Source organism: Rhea pennata, chromosome 2 (genome assembly GCF_028389875.1).
Source record: "Rhea pennata isolate bPtePen1 chromosome 2, bPtePen1.pri, whole genome shotgun sequence".
Classification (NCBI taxonomy): domain Eukaryota; kingdom Metazoa; phylum Chordata; class Aves; order Rheiformes; family Rheidae; genus Rhea; species Rhea pennata.
In genome coordinates this window covers 20438165-20461806 of record NC_084664.1, presented here as the reverse complement: position 1 = coordinate 20461806, position 23642 = coordinate 20438165, and the positions used below count along the sequence as shown (strand labels likewise).

At 40.2% G+C, this 23642-nt stretch overlaps 1 protein-coding gene across 3 annotated transcripts in view; it reads left to right on the top strand.

The window, feature by feature from the left end:
* The first annotated feature begins 249 nt into the window (after positions 1 to 249).
* SPAG6 (sperm associated antigen 6) overlaps positions 250 to 23642 on the top strand; it is a 39295-nt gene continuing 15902 nt past the window's right edge. For 2 of the 3 annotated variants that reach the window (XM_062567712.1, XM_062567711.1), the window contains exons 1-5: positions 250 to 332; positions 592 to 687; positions 12608 to 12774; positions 16354 to 16537; positions 23170 to 23375. In XM_062567712.1, coding sequence (XP_062423696.1) covers positions 308 to 332; positions 592 to 687; positions 12608 to 12774; positions 16354 to 16537; positions 23170 to 23375 — 678 coding nt within the window. In that variant the 5' untranslated portion in view covers positions 250 to 307. Of the gene's footprint in view, positions 333 to 591; positions 688 to 3302; positions 3376 to 12607; positions 12775 to 16353; positions 16538 to 23169; positions 23376 to 23642 lie in introns of those variants that run through there. The other variant, XM_062567713.1, reaches the window with a different exon arrangement.

Sequence of the window (23642 nt, the reverse complement as noted above, 5' to 3'; positions counted from 1 at the left end):
CTGCGGACGGCGTCCCCGCGGGGCTGCGCTGGGGCGCCGCACGCACACGCTGCCCCCTCGCAAGGCGCAGCCTCCCTGCCCCGCCGCACACCGCGCAAAGCCCGCCGCGCGCACACCGCCGCGCAGCGCGGCGCAGCGGGGGCGCAGCGGGGGCGCGCGGGGCGCGCGGCCGCGTGATGTCACCAGGCGGCGGCGGCGGCGGCGGCGAGCCCCGCCCCCTCGCGGCGCGGCTTCCGCCCGGTTGCCGGGGAGACGGGTACACAGCGCGGCCCTGCGCGGGGTGCGCAGCGCGCCGCGCCCGGCCGCCATGAGCCAGAGGCAGGTTCTGCAAGGTGGGCCGGGGCCGGCGAGCGGCGGGGCCGGGGGACCGGGGGGCGGCGGGGCCGGGGGCCGGGAGGCGGCGGGGCCGGGGGGCCGGGGCCGGGGGGCGGCGGGGCCGGGGGGCCGGGGCCGGGGGGCGGCGGGGCCGGGGGCCGGGAGGCGGCGGGGCCGGGGGGCCGGGGCCGGGGGGCGGCGGGGCCGGGGGCCGGGGGGCGGCGGGGCCGGGGGGCCGCGGCCGCCGAGCCGGGCGCTGACGGCGGCCGCCCGCAGTGTTCGAGCAGTACCAGCGCGCCCGGACGCAGTTCGTGCAGGCCGTGGCCGAGCTCGCCTCCAGGTCGCAGAACATCGAGACCCTCCAAAACGCAGGTACGCGATCCCTCCGCTCCCCCACCCCCGTGCTCCGCGGCCGCGGAGCTCCGCGGCGACCCGCGCTCCCGGCGGGCGGGCGGCCTCCGCGCGGGGGAAGCCGCGGGGCCGGCAGGTCGCTGCGGATTTCCCCCTTTTTTCCCTTCTTCTTTTTTTTTTAATCTTTCTTTCCCGTAGAGCCGCGGAGCGTTTGCGCGCGGGCGTTTGCCCGCTCCGCGGGCGCGGTTGCCGAGCCTTCTGGGGCGAGACGTGGCAACTAATGACCCTCGTCGGTCCCGCGTGCAGGTTGCCTTCCTTGTCTGCAGTTTTAGTTCTGGTTTTGTTTGGAGTTGTAAGCGTCTCCGGCTATGGTCTCCTAAGGATTCTGACTTTCTTCTTCTTCTTCTCTTTTTTTCCGCAAGGGAAATCTGCCAGCGTGATCCGTTTCTTAATTTACTTCCCCGTGCCTCCAGTGCCGTTTTATGGGCAGTAGACAGAGCAGAATTCGTAGCGGAGCTAGCACTGATTAGCAAAGGAAGCTGTGCTTCAACCAGTTTTTGCTAGTTTACCAGTTACTCGTACATCCCTCGGTGCTTTTCACCGACAGATGTGCTCAGCTTTCAGGAGATTCGCTTTTGCCGTGCTGCTGTTGGGGGATGTCATGAAGGAAACTGGGAACTGGCAGCATTAGGAGCCGGTGGGGCACTCCTGCCGGCTGCTGCGCTGCTGGCGTCCGGCTGAGCTGCGCCTCTCCTTCCCGAGTTGCTTAGTAAAAAGAGGAAAAAGAAGAACCGCTGAGTAACTGACATCTGAAAGACAGTTTGAAATAGTGCTAAAAAGCTGGACTTGCTTTACCATACGGTGTTCATGAGTTGACTGTATTTTGTTTTATCATGATTTTGTTTTTAATACTTGTTTCTCAGATCTTTTAAAGTTGGCAGTCGTTTTTTTTTCCAGATACAATGGAAACAAACAAACAGACAAAACCCCAAGAGGAAAACTGGTTCTTTGAAACTGCAACTTTTGTATTAAAGTTATTTTGTAGAAAATTGATCACTTAAGTTCTTCTTACAGACTTTCGTTATGGGAGTGACATAGTGATTCCAGGCCTTTTACATTGCCTTGCTGTTTTTTTTTTCCCTTTAAAATTTTCAGTGGTTTATTGCTACTGCTTTAATTTATACAAATTATCTTTGTTTATTAAATGTGACATTTTGTTGTCAGGAATAGCCTTTATTTTATTTGTGAGAAAAGACCCCATATGTCTACTTACAGTTCTGGCTCTAATATCTGCCCACAAGGAGAGAGAGGGAGAGTACCCATTAAAGCTGTGTTTTTACACTTAAATACTTTAAAAATGCAGAAAGTCTCTATTTTAAGAATGCAAACAAAATGGCAGACTAACTTTAATTGCATTGTCTTTCTTGTTCTTAAAATAATTTTTCGATGTAATCTGCGTATGGCTTTTCCTCAGAACTGGTCTGATGCTTGTGTAGAGGAAATAAGCTGTTCAGAGGCCTGAAACTTTATTCTGTGTGTAGCTAATGTTTGCCCTGAGGGTTAAATGTGTAAGGAATGCAGAATCAGACCCTGGGGTACTAGTTTGGAAAAGTGCATTTGTGTAGCATATGATCCTTCTTGGCTTGTTCTGGTACTGACCTGCTTTTTCAAAAGCTTCAAATGTTTTCTAAGATGTTAGGAAAGAGGGTAGTGTTTGCAAATATAGTGTTTCCTTTCAGAAATTATTTGAATTACTGAGGCACACAAATATTTAATTCTGTTTTGCCAGCTCCTGTCTTTAAGACCAGTTCATAATTATAGAGTTATAACAATCTGAGTTATGAGTTTTGACCTTTTCTGGATATGCCATACATGGGTTTTAAAACCTTGCCCCATAAGAAATGCAGTTAACTGCTTTAAAAAAAGGTCCAGTACAAATACTCTGAGATTTAGCTGTCCAGCAGACAACTGGCATGCCTTTTATGGTGCTGATCTAGTGAGCTGCCTCTATTAAAATTTGAGAGCAATGATTTGAGAAACAAAGATATCTGTCCATATATGTATTTTTTATATAAATCTATATATAAAGGATGGGGACTACATTCCATTTTTTGGTGTTGTGGTGAGGAAAGTTAATTATTCCTTAAGGAGATCGCTGTTTAAAGAAGATGCAGAAAGTCTTTGCCTGCTGTCTTTTTTTCATTGGCATTAGGAGTCAAGGGCACTTGGCAAGGTTCTTCTGTTGGATCTCAGAGGTTGCCAGGGTTCAGTCTTTTTTCCAGCTGAAAGAGAAGGCAAGATTACATTGACCTGAATTAGAGCAAAATTGAGCCCTTAAAATGTACTTTGGTATACTCTTGCATTATTGGCCTTGGTTCATGTTCCCAGAATATCCAAAATTCAGACTGGTAACAGTGAAAGATCAAAGTGCTCAAGGAATAAAACATTTGATCCTATTTGTAGAAGTCCTTTTGATAAATTCTTAATGTCATATTAAAAATTAAATAATAGTTTGAGACCTGGTTCTTTGCAAATGTATGTCTGGACCTGCTAACATTATGCAAGGTGGAAATGTGCTTAAAAATAACTGTTGACTGTACTATAAGCACTGCTTGTACAGCATCAAAACAGATAAATGCAGCTGTATTACTGCAAGTTAGGAGATGGTGAACTGCAGCTTGGAAGGGGAGCAAGTGGCTGAGATCAGAGGTAAGAGTTTCTTATGCTGATTTTGCTGCTGAGAAACCTTAATGTCTTGCTACTGTGGGGGCTCCTATGTAATCTGCATGGACACTAGTGGGACTGACAAGCTGAAAAGAAAGCAGATCAGGCAAAGAAAGAGAGAGAGCCACTTTTTCCTGATGCTTCTTCCTTCTGAGGCTTCTCTATCTACTCACGGAAGCTCTTGGAGCACCCTTTTCCACTGAGCAAGTCCTGAATTTGATTGTAACCAGGGACCTAGAATCTGGCCCTGGACTTCTGCTGAGATCCTTACATGGCCCTGGCTCTGTCATGGTCAGGAATGTCCTGGGATTTTAGTCCTTTGCAGCACAGCTGCTTTCAGCGACAGAGACATCACTGCAAGAAACAATCAGATAAGTTCTATTTTCAGAACTTCTTCCCATATCTTTTCCAGCTCTCTGTGCTGCTTTGGCGAGTTTTGGTAAGGTGGTACATTATGATTAGATTCTACCGTGAATAATAATTTCAGGATCTGTCCTTTGAATGTTTAATTAATGCTGATATACAGGGAAAAAAATGCTCCTCCAAATATCCTGAGTCCTTTTCATTTGATAAATATATGCTTGGAACAATGACAGACAACTCATTTATCATATCTCATTTCTAGAGGGCTCTTGACTAATGGGAGAAGCTACTCTGACAGTAAGTTTTAAACATATTCTTTAAAAATAAATCTGTTCCTCTGGCAGTTACAGCTCATGAGGTCTGGCACTGGAAGGCGTCAGTGAGCCCCACAGCTCCTCCTCCTTCCAAGTTTTCAGATCCTAGAAACGGACCATTTTCAATTATAATGCCAGATGAACTTGAGCCCTCTTCCTTGTGCTGGGGGTCGGGAAGCCTTTTATCTTTTAGAAAATTTAGGAGAAAATGTGAACTGGCTCCAGTACATTTCTAAGAAGGATAATCATTGAGAGCCTAGCTCTGCTTTCTTTTTATGCTTTGTGAAGTGTGGCACTCTGTACATAGTCTCTGTGAAACAGAACTTTCTGCTGAGTAATTTATAAGTATGATAAATATGTCAGAATAAGACCTGTATTACTTTTGGGTATTTATTTTTTTATTCTTTAATTTTTTGTACTTTTTTTCCTCACTACAGCTTATGGTGATGGGATTGTTCCTTTTAAGTTTTTCAGATTATCATTAGGTATCTCCCATACAAGCTGCACCCTCCTGCAGGATGGAGTCCTCTCCACCGCTTGCACCTTTGGTATATTTTCTTGTATCTGTTCTTCACAGTCCACGTTGGCAAGAGGCTGTAGTTTGGGGGCCAGGCTGGCCTCTGTGTAACTAGGGCTTCATCACAAATGCTTGTGGCATGGCAGCTTTTCTCCTGCTTCATGGTCTCTCTCTCTCTTTTCTCCCCCCCCCCCCCCCCCCCAAAGATGATGTCATGAAGAGCAGTTCTCTCGTAGCTCCAGATCTATTCCATTGGTCACAGTCTTTAAAAGCTGTATTCCCAAATTCTTGGAGTGGTTTCAGGAATCTTTATTTTTTAGAAAAGGCTGTTTAGATTTATTTCCCTTGTGCAATTACGTGAACTTTCTGTTTTTTTCCCTCATACTTCTTTCAGACTCCTCCTTTTAGTATACATATTTTAAATGTACCTATTTTAAATGTGCCAGTTGGACACTTGGCCCTGTGTAAGGAGGATCAGGTTCTGGGAAAGGATTTCAGGATGCAGTTCTGCATTTTAGAGAATATAAAAGAATGTGCTCTGATCACACAGTGCTTTGTAAAAAGCCTGCTGGGAGGATGGGATGTACAGGACGGAAGGCTGTCAAGTCAGCTGCATGGAAAAAGAGCTGCTCCCTTAAAAAAAATCTGTGTTCTTGCACTATCTGGATCTTGCAAGGGGGACAGACTCCAGTGCTCCCGTGTAGCCAGTTTCAACATATGGGTTTATGCACTTCATCTGGAGAAGGATGCACTTAACCTTTATGAAGTAAAAGTTTTGCTGAGCCTTGGTGGGTGGGAAATAGAAGCAGGAGAAGAAGTGGGAGAGACTTATGCAATGGGGTCTGGGAGGCAAAAGGTCCCCTTTGGAGCTGTAGTAGGACAAATGAGGAGAGTGGCTGTTTCCCCGAGGCATGGTGATGTGGTACCTGATGGCAAAAAAGGAGACCAGGTGTTAAGGAAAGTATCAGAGGGATTACAGAGGAAGAGAAATAAAATGTTGCAAAGTCAGAGGACTATCTGCTTCTGAAAGTCAATGAGCTGAAAGCTCATGATTCCTTTTCTTTTCTGCCTCCTGGTCTGTTTGGAGGAGATTTTCAGGTAGAAAATTCAAAGGTAGAACTTATTGGCAACATCCGTTTCATCTCAGGAAGTGGCCTTTGGGAGGAAATAGCTCATTGTGACCACCTTGGTTTTGGTGTGTCTGTGAAGAATTATGTGGAAGTTTTGCTGGTGGCCGCTAGCTAGGCCTGTGAAGGGCATTTTCAGAAGCTCAGTCATCTTGAAACAGGCTCAGTACTGTTCAATTAATGTGGAAACAGGGTCTGAGAAATGATTTTCCAGATCAGCATTTGAGGAAGGAGAAGCTTATTGCTCCGTGTTCCCTCAAAATTCTCAAGCCCCTGCTGTCAAACTGAATCTGTGTTATGTTTCCCACCATCTGGTAATTGTGTTACAAATTACTTGATTACCCAGAGTCTCTGTTACCAAACGGCATTTATGTTCTCTTTGATATTTGAAGGATTCTAGTTGTGTTGTACATAGAAAAGTCACATTGCGGAGTCCTTTCTCGGGGTGAGTCATGCCTGAAGAATACGTACTGGGGAGACACGTACCATCCAGCCTCTGGAAGAGGCAGCCTCAAGACAAGAAAAGGAAAGTTCTTTCTCACTCTTCATCTGGGAAAAGTCTTATGCTTCCTACTTTAATCTCGCTGCTGTGCTGTTTCTAGGAAAAAGTCATTGAAGATGGGGAGCAGTGATGAGACAAAGAAATAAAGTGCAGTTATTTTTGTCAAGTCATTGAATCTGATGTCAGGACTGCTGAAAAGTCAAGGTTATACAATAAATGCTTGAGCATTATTGTTAGTTCAGTGAATGTTCTTAGTGTAACAGGTACCATACAAAAATGAGAAGACAACATTACATTAGATTCAAGGAGTAAATTAGAAGGACAGCATCTTCAAGGTAAGAGTATATCAGAGAGACAGTAAAACTAGCAAAGAATTACTTTTATTTCAATTTTAAAAATTAAAGGCTGAAAAATTCTATTTTTAAGGAAGGAGAGCACAGGAGGGAAGTGGCCATCTTTAGGTACAGAAATGGAGAGAATTTAAAACCTAGAGTGACATTTCTCTGACTTGTGACTTTTGACTTGCATTGGGGGAGTTGAGGGGTGGACTTGAAATTTTGCCAGACTTTCAGGTATTTTTCCCCTAAGCAATTGAAATAACCAAACAAAGGCTGCTATCTCCGGCATAGTTAATGTTTGTTTGGCTGAAGAAACATGGAATGAAAAACTTGGAACCTACTGCTGCCCTGAGCTTTTTCCAGATAGAGATAGGCAGCAGCCAGCAGTTGGTTGCAAAAAGAAAGTGAATCAGGCCTGTGCACAACAGCTCCACTTGAGAAGTGTGTGCTAAGCGTGCTTCAGCTTCTGAAGTGTATCATTCTTCAAAACAATTGAGTGGGAAACTGAGGATAGAAAGGGGAACCATTCCTTGCCCGGGGTCAGTCAAGGTTACGTGATGCAAGAAAGAATATTTGGCAGTAGTTATGTGTTACCCTGTTTCTGAGTTGCTGGTGGGAATACTTCCAAAACAAATCTAGTCTAATGGTCTAAATGCCTTGTTTTGTGGTTCTTTACTTTCTGTGTAGCTGAATTAGTGAATTTCCCACTTCTATAAGACGAGACTTATTTAGAAGAAGACCAACGAGTTCCCCTAAAGTTTTAGGCAAGACACTGCTGCACCCTGGTCTATATGGCCCTATTCATTCAAGTGAACAGTTTAAGTTAGAGGAAATTGTTGGAAGTTTCCTATCTATTTTTCTGTCTTAAGGAATTGCTAAAGTAGTTTGATTTTAATTCAAAATGTTGATAGGAATCCTGGCTGGGACTTCTTTGGGCAGGAAGAGTAGACTATTCTAGATGGGACAGTCAAAGATAGGAAAAAATCAAATCGAGGAGATCACCAGAGAGAAAATAACTGAGCTGGGCCCTGGAGAGTAAAACCTCCTTCTGTGCCAGGAACATCTGTCCTTTTCAGCGGTGTCTGCAAAGCTTGTGGAAAGATGGACATCTTTGCTTTCCTATGGGTGTTTTAGTAGAGAATATATAACCTCTGAGCAGCAGAAGTTATACGTTCTCAGAATTAATGTTTATTTATCCTAAGTACTGTTAAGAGAGAAATACTCAGTTTACTGAAGATGTGACAACGCTGAAAATGATGAAAACTTGTCAAGCAATTGGTCTTGCAGAGAGGTCAGAGGATGGTGGATAGAATCTCAATGGAGAGAAAATAGACTGATTTTTAGATGATGTAGGAAAGGGAGATAGAGGCTGTTAATTACGTTCAATGTGCAGGCATAATCTAGGACTACACACTCAATTCTCAGTTAATTTGATGTCAATATAAGGCTTGTACAGCAACAAAAATTGATTTTTTCCTTTTCTTGTACCACCAAAGTGCTTGTCATGGTAATTATTTGTTCACTATCTTTTCTCACATTCAGGTATCACTTTGGGAAAATATACTCTCCTTCAGGGTCAGCACAGTTTCTATTAATTTCTAACTATTCTCATCTGTCCCTGTTTTTTCTTCTTTTCCTTTTTTTTAACACCATGTTTTAGCATCTTGTATCTTATCGCAAACATTTGCTTTCATTTCACTTTTCATCTCTTTCCTCACCTTCACTTACATTAGCTAAAATAATTTGCAGTGGAACATTTTGTGCTGACACTTAAATGTCATCACCATGCTTTATACTACAGTGAAATAAATGGTGTTGGTCATAGGGAGACATGCTGCCTGGCAATATTGTTTCAGGCTCAAGGTTTTTAGCATGTTTGAGAACTGAAATCTGTATTAGCTAATCTTGAAAATACAAATCATATAAGTCTCATATTTGGATCAACTCAAAGTGTATGTTTATGTAAACTTTTCAAAATGTGATTTTACATTTTGCAGTGGCTGGGTGTATCATGCAGGCCAGAAACATGTTGCATGGTCTGGGTCTAGCTCATGGGTTCCTCTGATCTACAGTAATTCTAGTCTGTTAAAATATTTGCTGAATTTTGAGGACATCACCCTTTGTGCTCAAAGGATGAGAGAGAAAATGTACAATTACTATATTTTTCTCTTTGGGAGACTCAGAATACAAATCTTGCAGGATGACTTTGAGCGGAGATGCATACTTCCTGCTGAGACCAAGTGAGCTAGGTGTCAAACTGGCGAGAAATATTTGGCTGACACATTTCTTTGCCATAAAATAGCAATTTCTTCAAACATAAACTTGTTTTGGAAATGTAGTTAAACAGAGAAAACTTTCGAGAGAGACGGGTTCTTCTGTTTAGGATGGACTTATCAATCAAATCAGCACAGTCTGACTGCCTCACCTCCTTGGTAGGGCTGGTTTCTCAATAGCTTAGTACTTACTTGATTTCTGATGTAAAAAAACCTTGAATTTGAACTTCTGATTCAGTGTGGGGTTTGGACTATCTCCCACATCCTGGGTGAATGTGCCAGCCAGCAAGCTGTTGGCTTCCTAGGGACATAACACTGCATATTGAAGTGTTTTCTTTTTCTCAACCATTTTTAATAGTCTCTTTTCTATCAATAAAACTCAGGGTTTCTTCACAAAACAGAAAATTCAGTTCTGTATCTTTTCAGTTTAGAAGTCTCAAATGTAACGTCCGTACCCTAAACACAAGTATCCTACTTCTGACTGTTCCTGCTTAAATATCTTCAGTGTAAAGAGTCAGAACAGCAGAAGGTCCCTCTAGGAATTTCAGCAGATGCTTGACCCTGCAACTTGTTAGAGGGGAAGAATAAGAAAATGCCCTCCTGTAGAGGGTGCAGGTGACTTACTGGAAGATAAGCTGACATTGGAAGATAGATGGTGTTAGCACTGTCATATATATTTTTTCCTCTCTTTTAATTTATCCTGTAAAGTACTTAACACATCTTGATGCGAAGCATAATTTACTAATGAGAGTGCACACACCATTTCAGGGAGTTTGTGAGAAGATGGCAATCTGTTGGCCACATCCTGAAGTAGTGATTCCTCCAAGGTGCTGAGTGAACTCCCATTGATCTTGCAATGCTGGACTATCTAGACATTGACTGTTACTATGCAAGATGCCTGTTTCATCTCCTGTTGACTTTGATAGGAGTGTGAGCAGGCCCCAGCTATACTAGAGAGCTATTTACGTAGGCTCTACATACACATGTTAAGGTGATGCATGCTGCAGAGCCATTTTTAGTGCTTCTGGAGTGCTATTTAGACAACATGTTTTCATCTCACTTTTCTCCTTTTATTGTGTCTCCCCATGAGTGAGACCTATGTTCTTTTGGCTTGTGAACCTCCTGGAAAGTCATACCTGTCATGGCTGTGCAGCATCTGTTGGCAGGAGTTACCTTCCCAGAACAACATCATTACTGGTCGGCATGGCCTCCACAGTGGTTTTTTTTTCCTTGTTCAGAGCCATCTGTAAATTATTAGGTTATTTTCTGCTTGCTGAGAGCAATTTGATTTTTTTAAGGTAAAGTAATAAGTGTTCTCTATGAGGATTTTGCTGCTGGTCAACCTGATTTTGTACTTCTAGGGTGCCTTGTATGAGCTATGAAAATGCCTTGATGTAGTCTCCATCCTTTTGGACTATTCCTAGCCACTCAGCTTTTCCTTTCTTGTCAGGATGTGTCTGCTCAACATCTCCTGGATGTTATATGTGAGACAGTGATCCCACCATTGTAGGTCTGTTGCACCCAAAGATCTTTGGTGCTGACATGGCTTACGAGTGCACACAGCCCTTGAGAAAAGAAGTCTTATTTTCTTCTTGTGCCTATGATCAATCAGCTAAATCTTTATCTGATGCAAATAAATCTAGTGGAAAACCCAGACAACTGAAAGAAAAATTTCTAATCTTACCTTTGAATGTTCAGTATTCCAGTATAGCAGTTTTGCAGCTCCAGAGGGCCTTGCTTTCTAGCTGAAGTACTAAAGCTTGGAAGTATTAATTCATGCATCTGGCTGGTACAGGAGCAGCACTTTCAAATAACTATAGTACAAGTAATTTCCTCTCCTCAGTCCTTATAAATCATATGCTTTATGCAACCGTGTTCTTATTTTTAATTTTTTGTTTGCAGTTCCATTCTGGTTATATTAGAGTTTTCTCCATTGTCAAAGATAAAACTGATTCAGAACTGCTCCCTATTAAGCTATAAATCTCCCTGCATAGTTTAAGGATCATGAAGAATTGCCATGTCTGACAGACCGGAGATCAGAGCAACTCTTATGATCTAACCCACTGTTCTGCCTGCAATGGGAGACATACCTAGATGCCTAGGGAAGACAATAAAACAGGACAAGAGTATTTGAGTATTTGCTCAGCCTCCAACTGTTACTAGCTCAGGGACTTCCTGAAGTATATATGGTTTCTGTGTATTTAGTAATGTCCAATGGACTTCTGTTCTGGGAACTTGTGCAGTCTTCTTCTGAACCTGTGTGAACTGCTTTGGCAAGAACTTCCACAGCTCTACCATACTGTGGTGCTTTTTTTTTTTTTTTTTTTTTTTTTTGTGTGTGTGTGTGTGTGTGTGTGTAAAAAATCATCTCTTTCTGAACGGAGCCTCTACTAGCTTCATACATTATTGGAAAAATCAGTGTTTGATCCCTAGCTGCCTGCTCCATGCTAAACCAGATTCTGTGGACCTTGCTTAAACCCTACTGAAGGGTCTTAGTTTAACTGTGGGAATAGCTTCCATATATAGAGTAATAATTTTTGACCATCCTTGTTGCCTTTCACTGAACCTTTTCCAGTTTTATTGTAGGAGAAGGGATTAGATGCAAAATAGATTTATACAGTAGTGTAGTAATGGTCTCTGTTACGTTTTCTACTTGTTTCCCTAGAGCTCTGCATGCCTGTGTATGCATACTTTCTTTTCTGCTACTGAGTACTAAGCTGATGTTTCCATGGAACTGTCTGTCATAACCCTAAGATCTTTCTCCTGATCAGTAGTGATCAATTTGGGGTCCCTCACTGTGTATGTGTGAAGTTAAGATTGGCTTTCCCATCTGTTTTGCTTTGCACTTATCTGCTTGAAATATCACTTCCCATTTTATCATCCAGTCATTCAGACTTTGTAGTTTCTCATAGTTGGTACTACCTTGAATAACTTCAAAGCACCAGCAGGTATTCTCACTGCACTATTCCTGCCCTTTTCCTGATCATTTATGAGTATCGGTATATTCAGCAGCATGTGCCCTGGCACAGGCTCTTGAGGAACTGTGTTGTGACCTCCTCTTCTTGCAAGAGTGGAATGTTTTCTCCTACCATTTCCTATTTTTAGCCAAATGTTTATCCATGTGAGGACTTTCCTGTGCTATGACTGCTTATGGTTCGTGTCATGGCTGCTTACCTTACCTGTAATTTCAACAGCTTGTGTGTATGTGTAAGAATTCCTTTGAGAAGGGACTTCATCTTCTTTCATATTTAGCTGATACACTGTGGACTGTAGTATAAACACATTATAAATAATGATGTGGTAATAAAGTCTCTAATTCTTCTGTCTGGAATGTAATATATTATGGCTATTGGTCCCCAGGTCAGTCACTGTGTATAATAGATGGAATTATTAGTAATTTTGTGTAATTCCGTGTAGAGGTTCAGTTGGCAGGCTGAATAATGAGTGACATATCAGTGCTTGCTCACCAGAACCTCCAGATGGAGTTTCCTGTGCATATTTACTTTAACACGTGTATTTTTATATATGCTTAAATGTAATTTATTTCTACATGTGAAATTTTTATATTTCAGAAGTGTTTTGTACCTATGAAAAATGGGCAGGAATATTGTTACATGTCAGCAATGCTATCCAAGTGCCAACTTCATTTCAGGGGAACTCCTGAATTTTCTACAAGCTTCTATTATTTTGAAGAGTAATTTAACAGATTTTCATGAATAAAGGCAAATGTTTAGAGAAGTTTCTACTTATTGAGTGGACTTTTCTCTTTCCTATGTAACTCAGGTGTGATGGCTTTGCTGAGACCTCTTTTGCTGGATGTGGTCCCAACTATTCAACAGACTGCTGCTTTGGCTCTTGGGAGACTCGCCAATTATAATGATGACCTGGCAGAGGCAGTTGTGAAGGGAGACATTCTTCCTCAGCTCGTGTGTTCGTTGTCCGAGCAGAATGTAAGACATCGTTTTTCTTAAGTATTTTTTTTTAGATGTGAGGAAGGGGAAATCTTCCCTTTTCGCCTGTCTGCTGTTATTCTTAATGCAGCAATAAACGTACTGAAGTCAAAGAAAATATGTATGTTTGAACTTCTAAGAGATCAGTTTGTATTATGTGCCTAATTTTGACTTTAAATAAGTTTGACTTTAAAATATTATCTTACCTCTTAGCTTATTATATGAAAAGTATCCATGGCACTATTGTTTTCAAAATGTTGAATGATACTTTATAAAAGGTTCCTCTTTAAAAACGAGACAGTTTAAAAGCTTTGATGGTAATTGACTAGGATTTGTCGTTAATACCAAACACTTGTAAAATATAGACCGTACTTCTTTAGTGGAATATTTAATATCTCCAAGCATAACTATTTAAAAATCTGTAGCATACAAAATATCAAACTACTGGCATAGGAAAATACACTGAAATACTTTAATCTTCATATTTGTCAAAAACATAAAAAGAAAGAAGTGTAGACCGGTGCAGGTTGGACTAGATGATCTCCAGAGATCCCTTCCAACCTTACTGATTCTATGATTCTAGTGGTCTCTTTTTCTCCCTTCTTGCCATTTTTCTTCATATATTTTTGCATATATTCTAGTGTTTGGATCCTAACCTAGATTAACAGAAATGCTTTAAAATACTTTTTCTAATCACTGAAAAAAGAAAGCAAACTGAGAGTTAATGTATTGAAATCATAGCCGTACTTAGGTTGTATTTTTGATTTATTGGGTTTAGGAAAAGTAGGATTTCAATGGAAATAGTGCTTGGAAATGATATATCTTTGTTTCAGTCTTTTGAGAAAAATATAAATGTAAGTACTTATTGCACGTTTTCATTGTTGCGTATCGGTCAATGCCTATACAGTTTATCTTAAATATGTCAAATAAAAACATTAATGTCAAGACACTGGTATGGTGGGGAAAGAAAATTAAGGTTTTAGTTAGACAAATTTATAACCATTTTGTTTAATTTATTTGTATTTTAAAGGGAGGAGAGGAACAAAAGTCTTTATTCTCTATTTTTTATTTGGGAAAAAATCCTTCAACAACTGAGCCCTTCCTAAGTTAGCCCGAGTACCCTAATTTATCTCTTCCATGTTACTGCCTGTGCTGTCGTTACATCTGTGAGATGGCTGTGATTCAGAATCACTTGGGGCAGCAGCAAGATTAGTGTGAGGTCATGGAAGGCCTCCTATGCCTTGGTGACTGAGGGCAGGCGAAGGAAACTCATTATCCAGTTCACGCAGAGTTTAGCATTGCATGCAGTTTGTTACTTCCCATAGGCAAAAAAGGGATGCATTTCCATTCCATTCACTTCTCGTGTATCAACATCTATTCTTAAAGGGCACATGCTTTGAGCACGCAATAAATACTAATTCCACTGATTTAGGAAAAATAGTCACAGGGTCACATCCTGGCTCAATTTTTTGTCGGTTAAACTGAGCAAAATGCACAGCTTTATAATGCATTCCAACTGTGCCTGTGAATATGACTTGTCTGTAAATAAATGTGTTTTGAATAACAAGAAAAACCCAGAAGTATTTTTCTTTGCTCAAAGCATAGTTACTTAACACGAATAACATATCCACATTTGTACACACACAGACTGGTGTAAACTATCTTAGCTTCACTGAGTTCAGCAAAACTTATGGTAACTTACACTAGCTAGAGATCTCTCCCTTTGTCTGTGCTGTTTCCCCAGCTTATGTTCACCTTAAATAATGTTTAATATTTTACTTGTAAATTGTATTCACTATATTAGCTCATAGAACTTGAACTTAGAGCACTTGATTTTTGGCATTAAGGAATTACACCTATACTGGTAAACGAAGCAGGGCCATGGCATGGACTTGGGCACTGGAACATGACTATTGATGCTCTTTAACTGTTAACATGCTTCCTGACGTGGTTTTGGCCTAAGCTCACTAACAAGCTAGCAAACTCTCAGGCAATGCCCAATTGTGGTTTAGGGGATAGTAGAAGTCAGGGGCAGTTGCCAGTGGTATAGATGAGACCACTATGCTTTGGGAGAAGTTTGGCTGTATTGACATGGTGTGCTGTATTACTTCCCTGCAGGGCTAGCGAACGAGCCCAGGTCCGTTTTACTTTGCAGATACCTCTCTGTTGTTGTACCTCACTGCTTTGGGGGCAGATTTTCAAGGGTGTTTGGATATCTTGCAGGATGCACAATAGCACTCATGTGGTTCTTTGTTTCTCTGGACTTGATCCAGAAAGGATGTGGGTGATATTTAAGTCTTGGGTACCTTGGCAGTAGGTATCTAGCACTGTAAAGTTCCCAGGCTTCCTGTAGGGAGCAGGGGAGAATCAAGCATTTTAGAATGGGATTAAAACCAGCTGTCACACAGAGGGAGAGCCCTCCTGAGCTAGGCCACAGGGCTGATCTGTCAACTGCCAGGCTGCAGAGCACACTCTGGGCACGTGGCTGTGGCAGGAGCTTATTTGTGGCCCAATGAGTTTTGCACTTACTGCTGCACAGCAGCTTCAAGAGGAAGCAAAAGTGTTTTCCCCCAACACAGTTGTCTGTGGCTGAAGTACTTTGCTTGGGGTCTGAGTGTTGAAACTTTAACGCAGAGGAGAAAATTTAACCTTCATCTTCCATATCCCAATGAAAGCTAGAAAATTATAGAAAGAGAATGTGAAATGTAAATTTTTTGGGGAAAGCTTATTTTTAATTGTGCTTTTGAAAGAAGCCACAGCCGCCAGTGCAGTTTACACGTGCCGATGATGATACACTGTGTACGTGCATGTATTTGGTTCAGCACTGGAGGAAATAGGTAGAAGAAGCTAGACGTGTGCTTGGATCTTGATTGAAACTGTGCATGACAGGTGCCAGGCTGCCCAGTCCTCTCAGAATTGAGCTCGATTTGGACACATGCAGGAGCAGAGGTGCAAGTTGCCAGGTCAGAGGGAGGGGAGTCCGGTGTCGGGTGTCCGGTAGGCTGGGTTTTCAGGATCTCAGCTTGGGCTTAGGCACTATTTAAGCATTTCAGGATTCAGATCTTAAACTCATTTTTTGTTGAATCTGATTCTCTGTGTTTATTTCCTGTTTGCAAATGTAAACAATGTTTTCTCACAGGAGTGATGTGATGGTGTATATACATCAGAAATTGTGAAGCCATGCAAATGTCACAGATGGGTAGAATTATTCTAGGAGTTTGCCCTGCGTAACCTGTGCAATCTAGTTAAATATGCTAAGAGGTATTGTTTTTGCAGCTCTTATCACTCACTACTCACTTAAACAAACAGATTTATCTAGACTATTATCTCGTCCCCATATCCTCTTAGACTGCTCATTTTTTCTGTTTGTTTATGCACTTACTGCAAATTTTAGATCGTGAGCTGTTTCAGACAAGGACCATAGGTTCATTGTTTATGTGATGTCTGCTGGTCCTAATTTGGATCTATATGAGATATTGCTACCACTAAAAGAAGTCTAATTTATGCATGTCTGTACTGTATTATATTTTAGACTACTTAATATTAATAACAGCTCTTTTTTCCCCCTGATTTGTGTAGCGTTTCTACAAGAAAGCAGCAGCATTTGTGCTAAGAGCAGTTGGTAAACATTCTCCACAGCTAGCTCAGGCAATAGTTCAGTGTGGAGCACTGGAAACGCTTGTGATTTGTTTGGAAGATTTTGACCCTGGTGTGAAAGAAGCTGCAGCCTGGGCACTTGGTTATATTGCCCGACACAATTCAGGTAATAGGTTTCATGTACGTAATCTTTCATATTAATACTATGTGAAAGTTGTAGTAAATTGCATTTTTGTAATTTTCATCGTTTAGAACAAGATGCTTTCTTTTCTCCACTGCTAAGAAATTTTAAATTTGGAACAAGAAGCTGCTGTGAGTTTACAAATTTGTCAGTGCTGCGCCATTAGTGGGAAAATGATATACCTGACACCAACAACGCCAGACATTGTGGGAGATCCTCTAAGAGGAGATGCATTGGACCGGTGTCCCAGAAGTTACATTCTGGTTTATCCTGCTTCATGAAGAAATTTCAGAATCTTTATAAATTATGTAACTGCTACTGTGGAACAAAGTTCCTTTTGCTCCCATGTTAGTTCTTCTCATTTTATATTTATGGTAAAAAAGAGAGGCCTAGGCAGAACCAAATTTCATTCAGCTGACAGCACTGCCTGCAGAATTAATGTGTCAAATTCATTGCACTCCTGTAGCCAACAGATCACACTTTTCTCTGAGAGTCAGGAATAGATCTTAGGAATCTGATATTGAGCAGCTTACCACTGTCTCAGATAGTTATATAACTCACTGGTAGTGTCATGTTCCTGTTCAAAAGTTGATCCACACAGCAGATAATTCCTTTACTAGCTGCTTATATAGCTCAAGTAAAAGAGTTTTGAGCTATGAATCAAAGAACTGAGGGAAGAAACTGCTGGGTGGGAAGGGTAGGAGAAAGGACTTCTGTTCAGGTAGTTTAAAGTTAAAATTACTGCAGGAGCACAACATTAGCTGATATATTTATTTGTTTTTAGTTTTAAAATATACTTTGAATTTGGAAATGATTTTTTCCCCCTCTTTTTAATCTGTGTGATGTGCTGGATGGTAGAAGGTATGGGAGATTTCCCTTCCCATTTAGAGAGAGGGGTAATTTGCAGGAACGGACTCCAAAGTTCTCAACATTTGTCCTAAAAGGCTTCTTTTTCCAGGAAACAAAGCTCATTTTTGGGCACCTTTGTGTACTAAAGATCTTTTTACTTTTTGATTGTTAGGTCTGAATCCCAACAATGTTGCTTCCATCTGAAGGGTATTTATTTAAGTGTCTTTTGAAAGTGTTCGCTTGTATAAATGTATGTAGTGTAAGTAAGTGTCTGTGTTACTCTTAACATAAACAGTTCTGTAGTTTTGTTATGTCAGTAAATCAATATTGACTTGCCTCAATTGCCCTTTATGCTATTCATCGCCTGAATGCTGGCTGATCTTTAGGGTGATCCAGTTTGCTCTGTGATGGCATTATCCGCGAAGATGGAGATGATGAAGGAGGACCGAAGGCAACAAACTCCTTGTACAAACTGTTATTCCATGGTTGTGAATTATTTAGTCACTGACAGTGAGTGGGTGTATCTCTCATGTTAATTTACGCTAGCAATAGGAACAGCAGTTTCCAAAATTAGGTTGAAATTGCAAGTGCTACCATGCTGCAAGCTTCAGGGCGTTGACAGATCTCTGGATGTAATCAGTAAAAAATGTTTTTCTTCTGGTACCTAACTCTAAGTCACTTCGGGGGATTTACCTTCCTCTAAAACACAGCCATAGGTAATCTAAACTGACGATTACTGGGGGTAAAGAAAGTATATTGGGGAAAAAATCACTCTGCACATGGTACGTTTGTAATATTCCTACATACATGCCTTTAACAGGATATTGTTAGAGGTGGGATACAAAGATAGCTGGACCTGTTTTTATCAGCATCTGATGTTTACTGCTAAAGAAACTCTGGATTAGACTGGCATGCTTGTGTTGATACAGTCTGGCAGTTATGATTTTCTTTCATTGACTGTCTGTGGATACATACTGCAGCTTAAATTATTAAAAATAGAGTTGAATGTGAAATGGTTTCCCCCACCTACAAAAGGTTTTTCAATTTCAAAAATTGTTTCTCTTCTAAACTGGAACAAGATTATGACAGGTGTTTTATTTTTTTTTTAATTTTTTTTTCCCTCTCTCCCTGTGTGTGGGGCATGTTGCTTCTTTGTCCCTAGCAGGAATAGTTCAATGATTAGGACGCTTGCAGGGTATGCTGGAGACAGACTGAAGTCCCAACTTATTTTAGGCAGGATGTAAACCTCTGTCTTCCTGAAGGCAAGCAGAGGCTGTCAGTGCTAGGCAATAACTGTTCTGCAATGAGAGAGTCTCTCTTTGCTTTTTGTCAGAAATTTCATCCATGACCTAGTAAAGCTGCTCTCTAAGATCTGTGGTGTACATTCCTATAAAAAGAAAAAAAATCATAATTTCTCAAAACGGAAGCCCTTATTCTGATGAAAGTTTTCTGGTTAGAAAATACCATGCTATCTTCATGCTGCAAGCACTTAAAATGCAGTTCTTCTGTGAACAGATGTCTCCAGAAATCATTGGATTCCTGTGAGATTTTAGGTCAAGACAGATATCTCATGAAATTAAAAAAACATTAGAAATCCTGCCAGATTTCAGAATTTGGCAATAATTTGTGCAATTGTATTGCTCACTTGCAGGTCCCCTTGAGTTGAATCACAGATGCTGATGTAACTCCAACGTATACAGATCAGTGTGCTGTAATTTTGCCAGTCATTATTTCTACTATATATAAATGTCTGGAAAGAAGTGTAAAGTGTTTGAAATATTGTTACCTGTTAAAATTATTTTGTAAACTTTTGCTAATACCATATTCAATGAGGAGTTAAAAGTACAGAGTTCTTAGGTTTGAGGGGCATGCAAATAACTTATCTTTCCATTTGCTTTGCCTATGTAAAATGTGTTACGTATTCATGCTTTCTTACCTGCTACAACATATTGCAAATGAGTAGGAAAACAAAGATAAACGGCACTCTATTTGCTTACACTAAAGCACATTGCTGAGAGAGGAGTTATACTGATTTTCTGTCATGCTGTGGTGCCCTTAGGATCCCAGGATAATTCAGGAAGGGATTTCAGATCCCTAGTCCAACCTCCTGCTCAAAGCGGGGTCAGCTGCGAGGTCAGACCAGGTTGCTCAGATTGTCAATTTGAGTCTAATTATTTTGTCCTATTCAAGAATCTAAACTTGCTGCCATAATTAATGACCTTCATTCCTCTACTGAGGAAGGTCCCCCCACCTCACTGGTTTAGATGTAATCTTTAGTACTATGCTTGGCCTGCGTAAAACTGTTTTTGAAGTGGTAGTGGTGATCGTACTCTTCATGCAATCACACAATCCTCAGAAAAATATGGTGTTGGTGGTTGTTTTGGTCAAAAACTATTATCTCCGATGGATACCCCTTCCACCACAGCAGGGTCCCAAGGACCCTGGTCTAGATGGAAAATGCCTTTGCTTCCAAGTGGAGGTTTGTCTGCTACCTGACACTCTGTGTGAACGTGGTTTTGGTTCCCAGATGAGTTCCCTTCCCTGGGGTCTATTTGCACATTTACTTCCTCACCCCTGTCTTTTCTTCCCAAACATTTTTTATCCATTTTATTATTGCTAGCATGAAGGGATTTTTTTTTAGTAGCACTTTAGGTCAATCCTGTAAGACTTGCCATTGACTTCAGAGGGAATTTAGTCAGATTAACACCTTTTTGTTTACTTTCTGCTCTTCCTGATCAAGGAAGCTCGTGAGTAGGCCTCAGCATCCTTTGAATTAAATTCTCTGATGCTCCTGATGAGCATGTCTGAATTGAGGAGAGCTTCCTAGTAGAACTCCTAGCCAAACTAGTGACTCCTTAAACTCTTTTTATCAGTCTTGCTCATACCTCTGTGTCAGTCTGTCTATTATATCTGGAATATATCCATATATCTGTCTACTAGAACTCTCCTTATTTCCTTCTGGACAAAAACAACTAAATTGTGGTGGTTTTTGGGTCCAAGCTCTCTTGTCTCTGTGCATAGGTAGAATAATATTTGCTACTTTCTGTCGTGTAGGGAGAAGTCCTACATTATCACCATGTGGTTAGAAGGTCCCTTGATCTGTACCTCAAATTGCAGTCCAAAGTCCTGAGTTTTCATAAGTTTTTGTGGACTTATGCAAGTTTCATGAACTATTTTTTGTTTGTTGTCTTTCTTCTGTTTTTCAACTACTGGTCTTTGTCTAGATTCACAGACTTGGCATAGTGTTCAAAAAAATATGTTTGGCAACTTTTTCCAACTCATTTGATTTCTGACTAGCATTTTTTAAAAAATTTCTACTGAAAAAATTATTTTCTCCTTCATCTTTTTCTCAACCTGCATTTTTTTCACATATATCTGTATTCTGTAACTGAATAGCGAAGTTTGAGTCCTTTGGTTTATAACTGGAATTAAAGACATCTGCCAAATAAGAAGGTCAATTGAGTCTACTTTGACGGGAAAAAAACCCCTGCAGTTATCATGGAATCATTAATTCTTAAAACCATAGTTTTGGGATGAGCTTGTGACAAGGCAAGGGGGAGGGTGATAGGAAGATATATGTTGTTTTGTCCCTACTTCCTCTTTTCCTTTTTTTTTTTTTTTTTTTTTTTGTCTTTTTGGTCAGTCCACTTACTGCTTGTTTGTCTTTTGCCACATGATCCAAGCTTACGTGTGGTAAGTTGTTAGCCATGCATCTTTTAAACGTCGCTGGAAGAACAGACGTTTAATTATACATGACCAGAAGTAACCATCAGCATTTATGTATCAGACTTTTTAGAAGTGATTTAAATTGAATCAAATTTAGTTTGCCTTTTAGAAGTATTTTGTATGGATATTTCTATGTGCCTGGGCTTAGCTGTGACCTTAAGGTGTTGCTCTTTCTCTTGCTACTTGCTCTTAATGATTTCAGGTGATAAGGAATTGGAGTGACCCAATCTTCTAGTATGATCCGGACCGCTTCACATCTTTTTCCTGATATGAGCAACTCCTTGGCAGGTTATAGACAATTGCAATGGTTGCTTTGAAGCTGCCTGTGAGGCATGGTCCATAACTGGGTTCTCAGGTGGACTATCCACAGTTATATTTTTTCCTATCCTTTAGCTGACCAGTAGTCAGTAGTTCATTATTTATTTATCTTGGCAGTGTACTGCATCAAATACATTTTTGAAGAGATCAAGTGTATTTTTTTTCCATGGAAAATTGAATGTAGCTTATATCACTGATACTGTTTGGCTACTTGTCAGATACATTTGCAGATATGTTTTCAGGTAAATTTTCTTTCACATTTGTATAATTACAGATAAAGGTTTTTGTTTAAGTCCTCTGATTTGTGTGTGTTTAGAAGGTGTACACTCTAAATTTTCAGCCAAGTAGTTCTTTGAAGAGTTAAACTTGAAGGGCTAATTTTCTATTAGTTTATTAAAAATTACTTATTTAGTAAATAATTGTAAAGAAATATTTATACTTTGCTTAAAACATATAATGTAAAATAATGTACAGTGTAAATATTTATTAAATATATTGGAGTGTGTGGCTATAATTCACTAATTGAAAAAAAATCTGGTCAGGAACGTTAGTTGGATATTAACAGCCTAATGATGACATGACTTACAGATTTCATGAAAAACTATTAGTCTATGTATATTTAATGAAGTATGCTTTATTTTTCTTAGTATGAAAATCTCTTTATTGATGAACTATAAATCAAAAGCTAAGTTAGTCTTAAAATACAATAGCCGTATGTTGCCATGGTACTGTAAGTCAAGATAAATGTTGAAGATAATAATGGATATGCATAATAAGTTGTAGCAAAACTGTATGAAGAACCTAATAGATTATTGAATCTTACGTGATTTTTACCCCTTTTTACCACTATTTTAAAATAATGCAGATTGGCTATAGTATGATAGTATGAATTTTGCTTGTGATATCCAATAATTTCTTTTTTTTTTTGGACTATGATTAATGCTGCATATAATGAAGAGAGCTAATGAATTTCTAATAGTGTAATTTTTGTCCATGTCAGCTAGTCATATGTTCAGATTTTTTTGCTCCTTTTAGCTAAGGTGCAGATAGTTAAGGATATTGTGCTAATCTTGGACATAAAATATCCCACTGATGATATTTCTCATTTGTTGAAATGTGCATGATAACATTTTCATGTCATTAAAGTATAAATTCTGTCTTTTCCCATATATGGTAGCAAAGCCTAGTTTTGGTCAACAAGCTCCATTTTTCCAGTCTTTTATGTAAGAGAAATCTTTTATGTATGTTTTTTGAATTTCTGTTTTTAGCATTTGATCTATGCTAATATCTGCTTATCATTTAAAGAAGGTAAAATGCTCTCTAATTAGGTGGTTGGTAAAATTTTGGTACTTTGGCTTTCTCTGTTGTTGTTAGCCATGCATAAAATGCTTTCCTATTGATCAGTGTAGAATAGCCAGGGTTTAAACAGCTGACATCTGCTTACTTTAAAAAAAGAAAAAGAAAACAGAATAACAAACCATTTCAGCCTAATCTACCTCAAATGTGTGCATGTAAATGGAGGTCCATCTATTGACCTGCATTCTTTTCAGTTGTGGATTGGTCCACACGGTTTATGAAACCAGGAGGGCTGATTTGAAATGCAGATGTCGAGACAGTGAACTACACCCTCCCCTTTTTCCTTTGCTGTATCTGTCAGGGTGAAAAATGGCTTGCACAAGGGTCAGTCACCCATACTCACTTAATTACTTTCCTTGGACCTACAGAACTGTCACAAGCTGTGGTGGATGCAGGAGCTGTTCCTCTTTTAGTGCTCTGTATCCAGGAGCCAGAAATTGCTTTGAAAAGGATTGCTGCTTCGACACTCGGTGATATTTCAAAGCATTCTCCAGAGTTAGCACAGACAGTTGTGGATGCAGGAGCTATCGCTCACTTAGCTCAGATGATCCTGAACCCTGATGCTAAACTGAAGGTACATTTCAAAATTATTTTTTTATCTCAGTTATGCCAGTCGTTACTTGATACTAAATCAAAGACACTAATCTGCATATTTATTTAGAAAGCTCTTGTTTCGGATGTTATAAAAATGTAACTATACAGTTAGTAACAAAGAGAGTTCTGAACATGTTCATAGTTAGCTAGTGGATAAAAACTACTGCTCCATAAAGCACAACTGACCTAATCTTTAAAGTATATAGAATTTATAGTGATTTTTTTAGAATTATATAGCACCATCTGA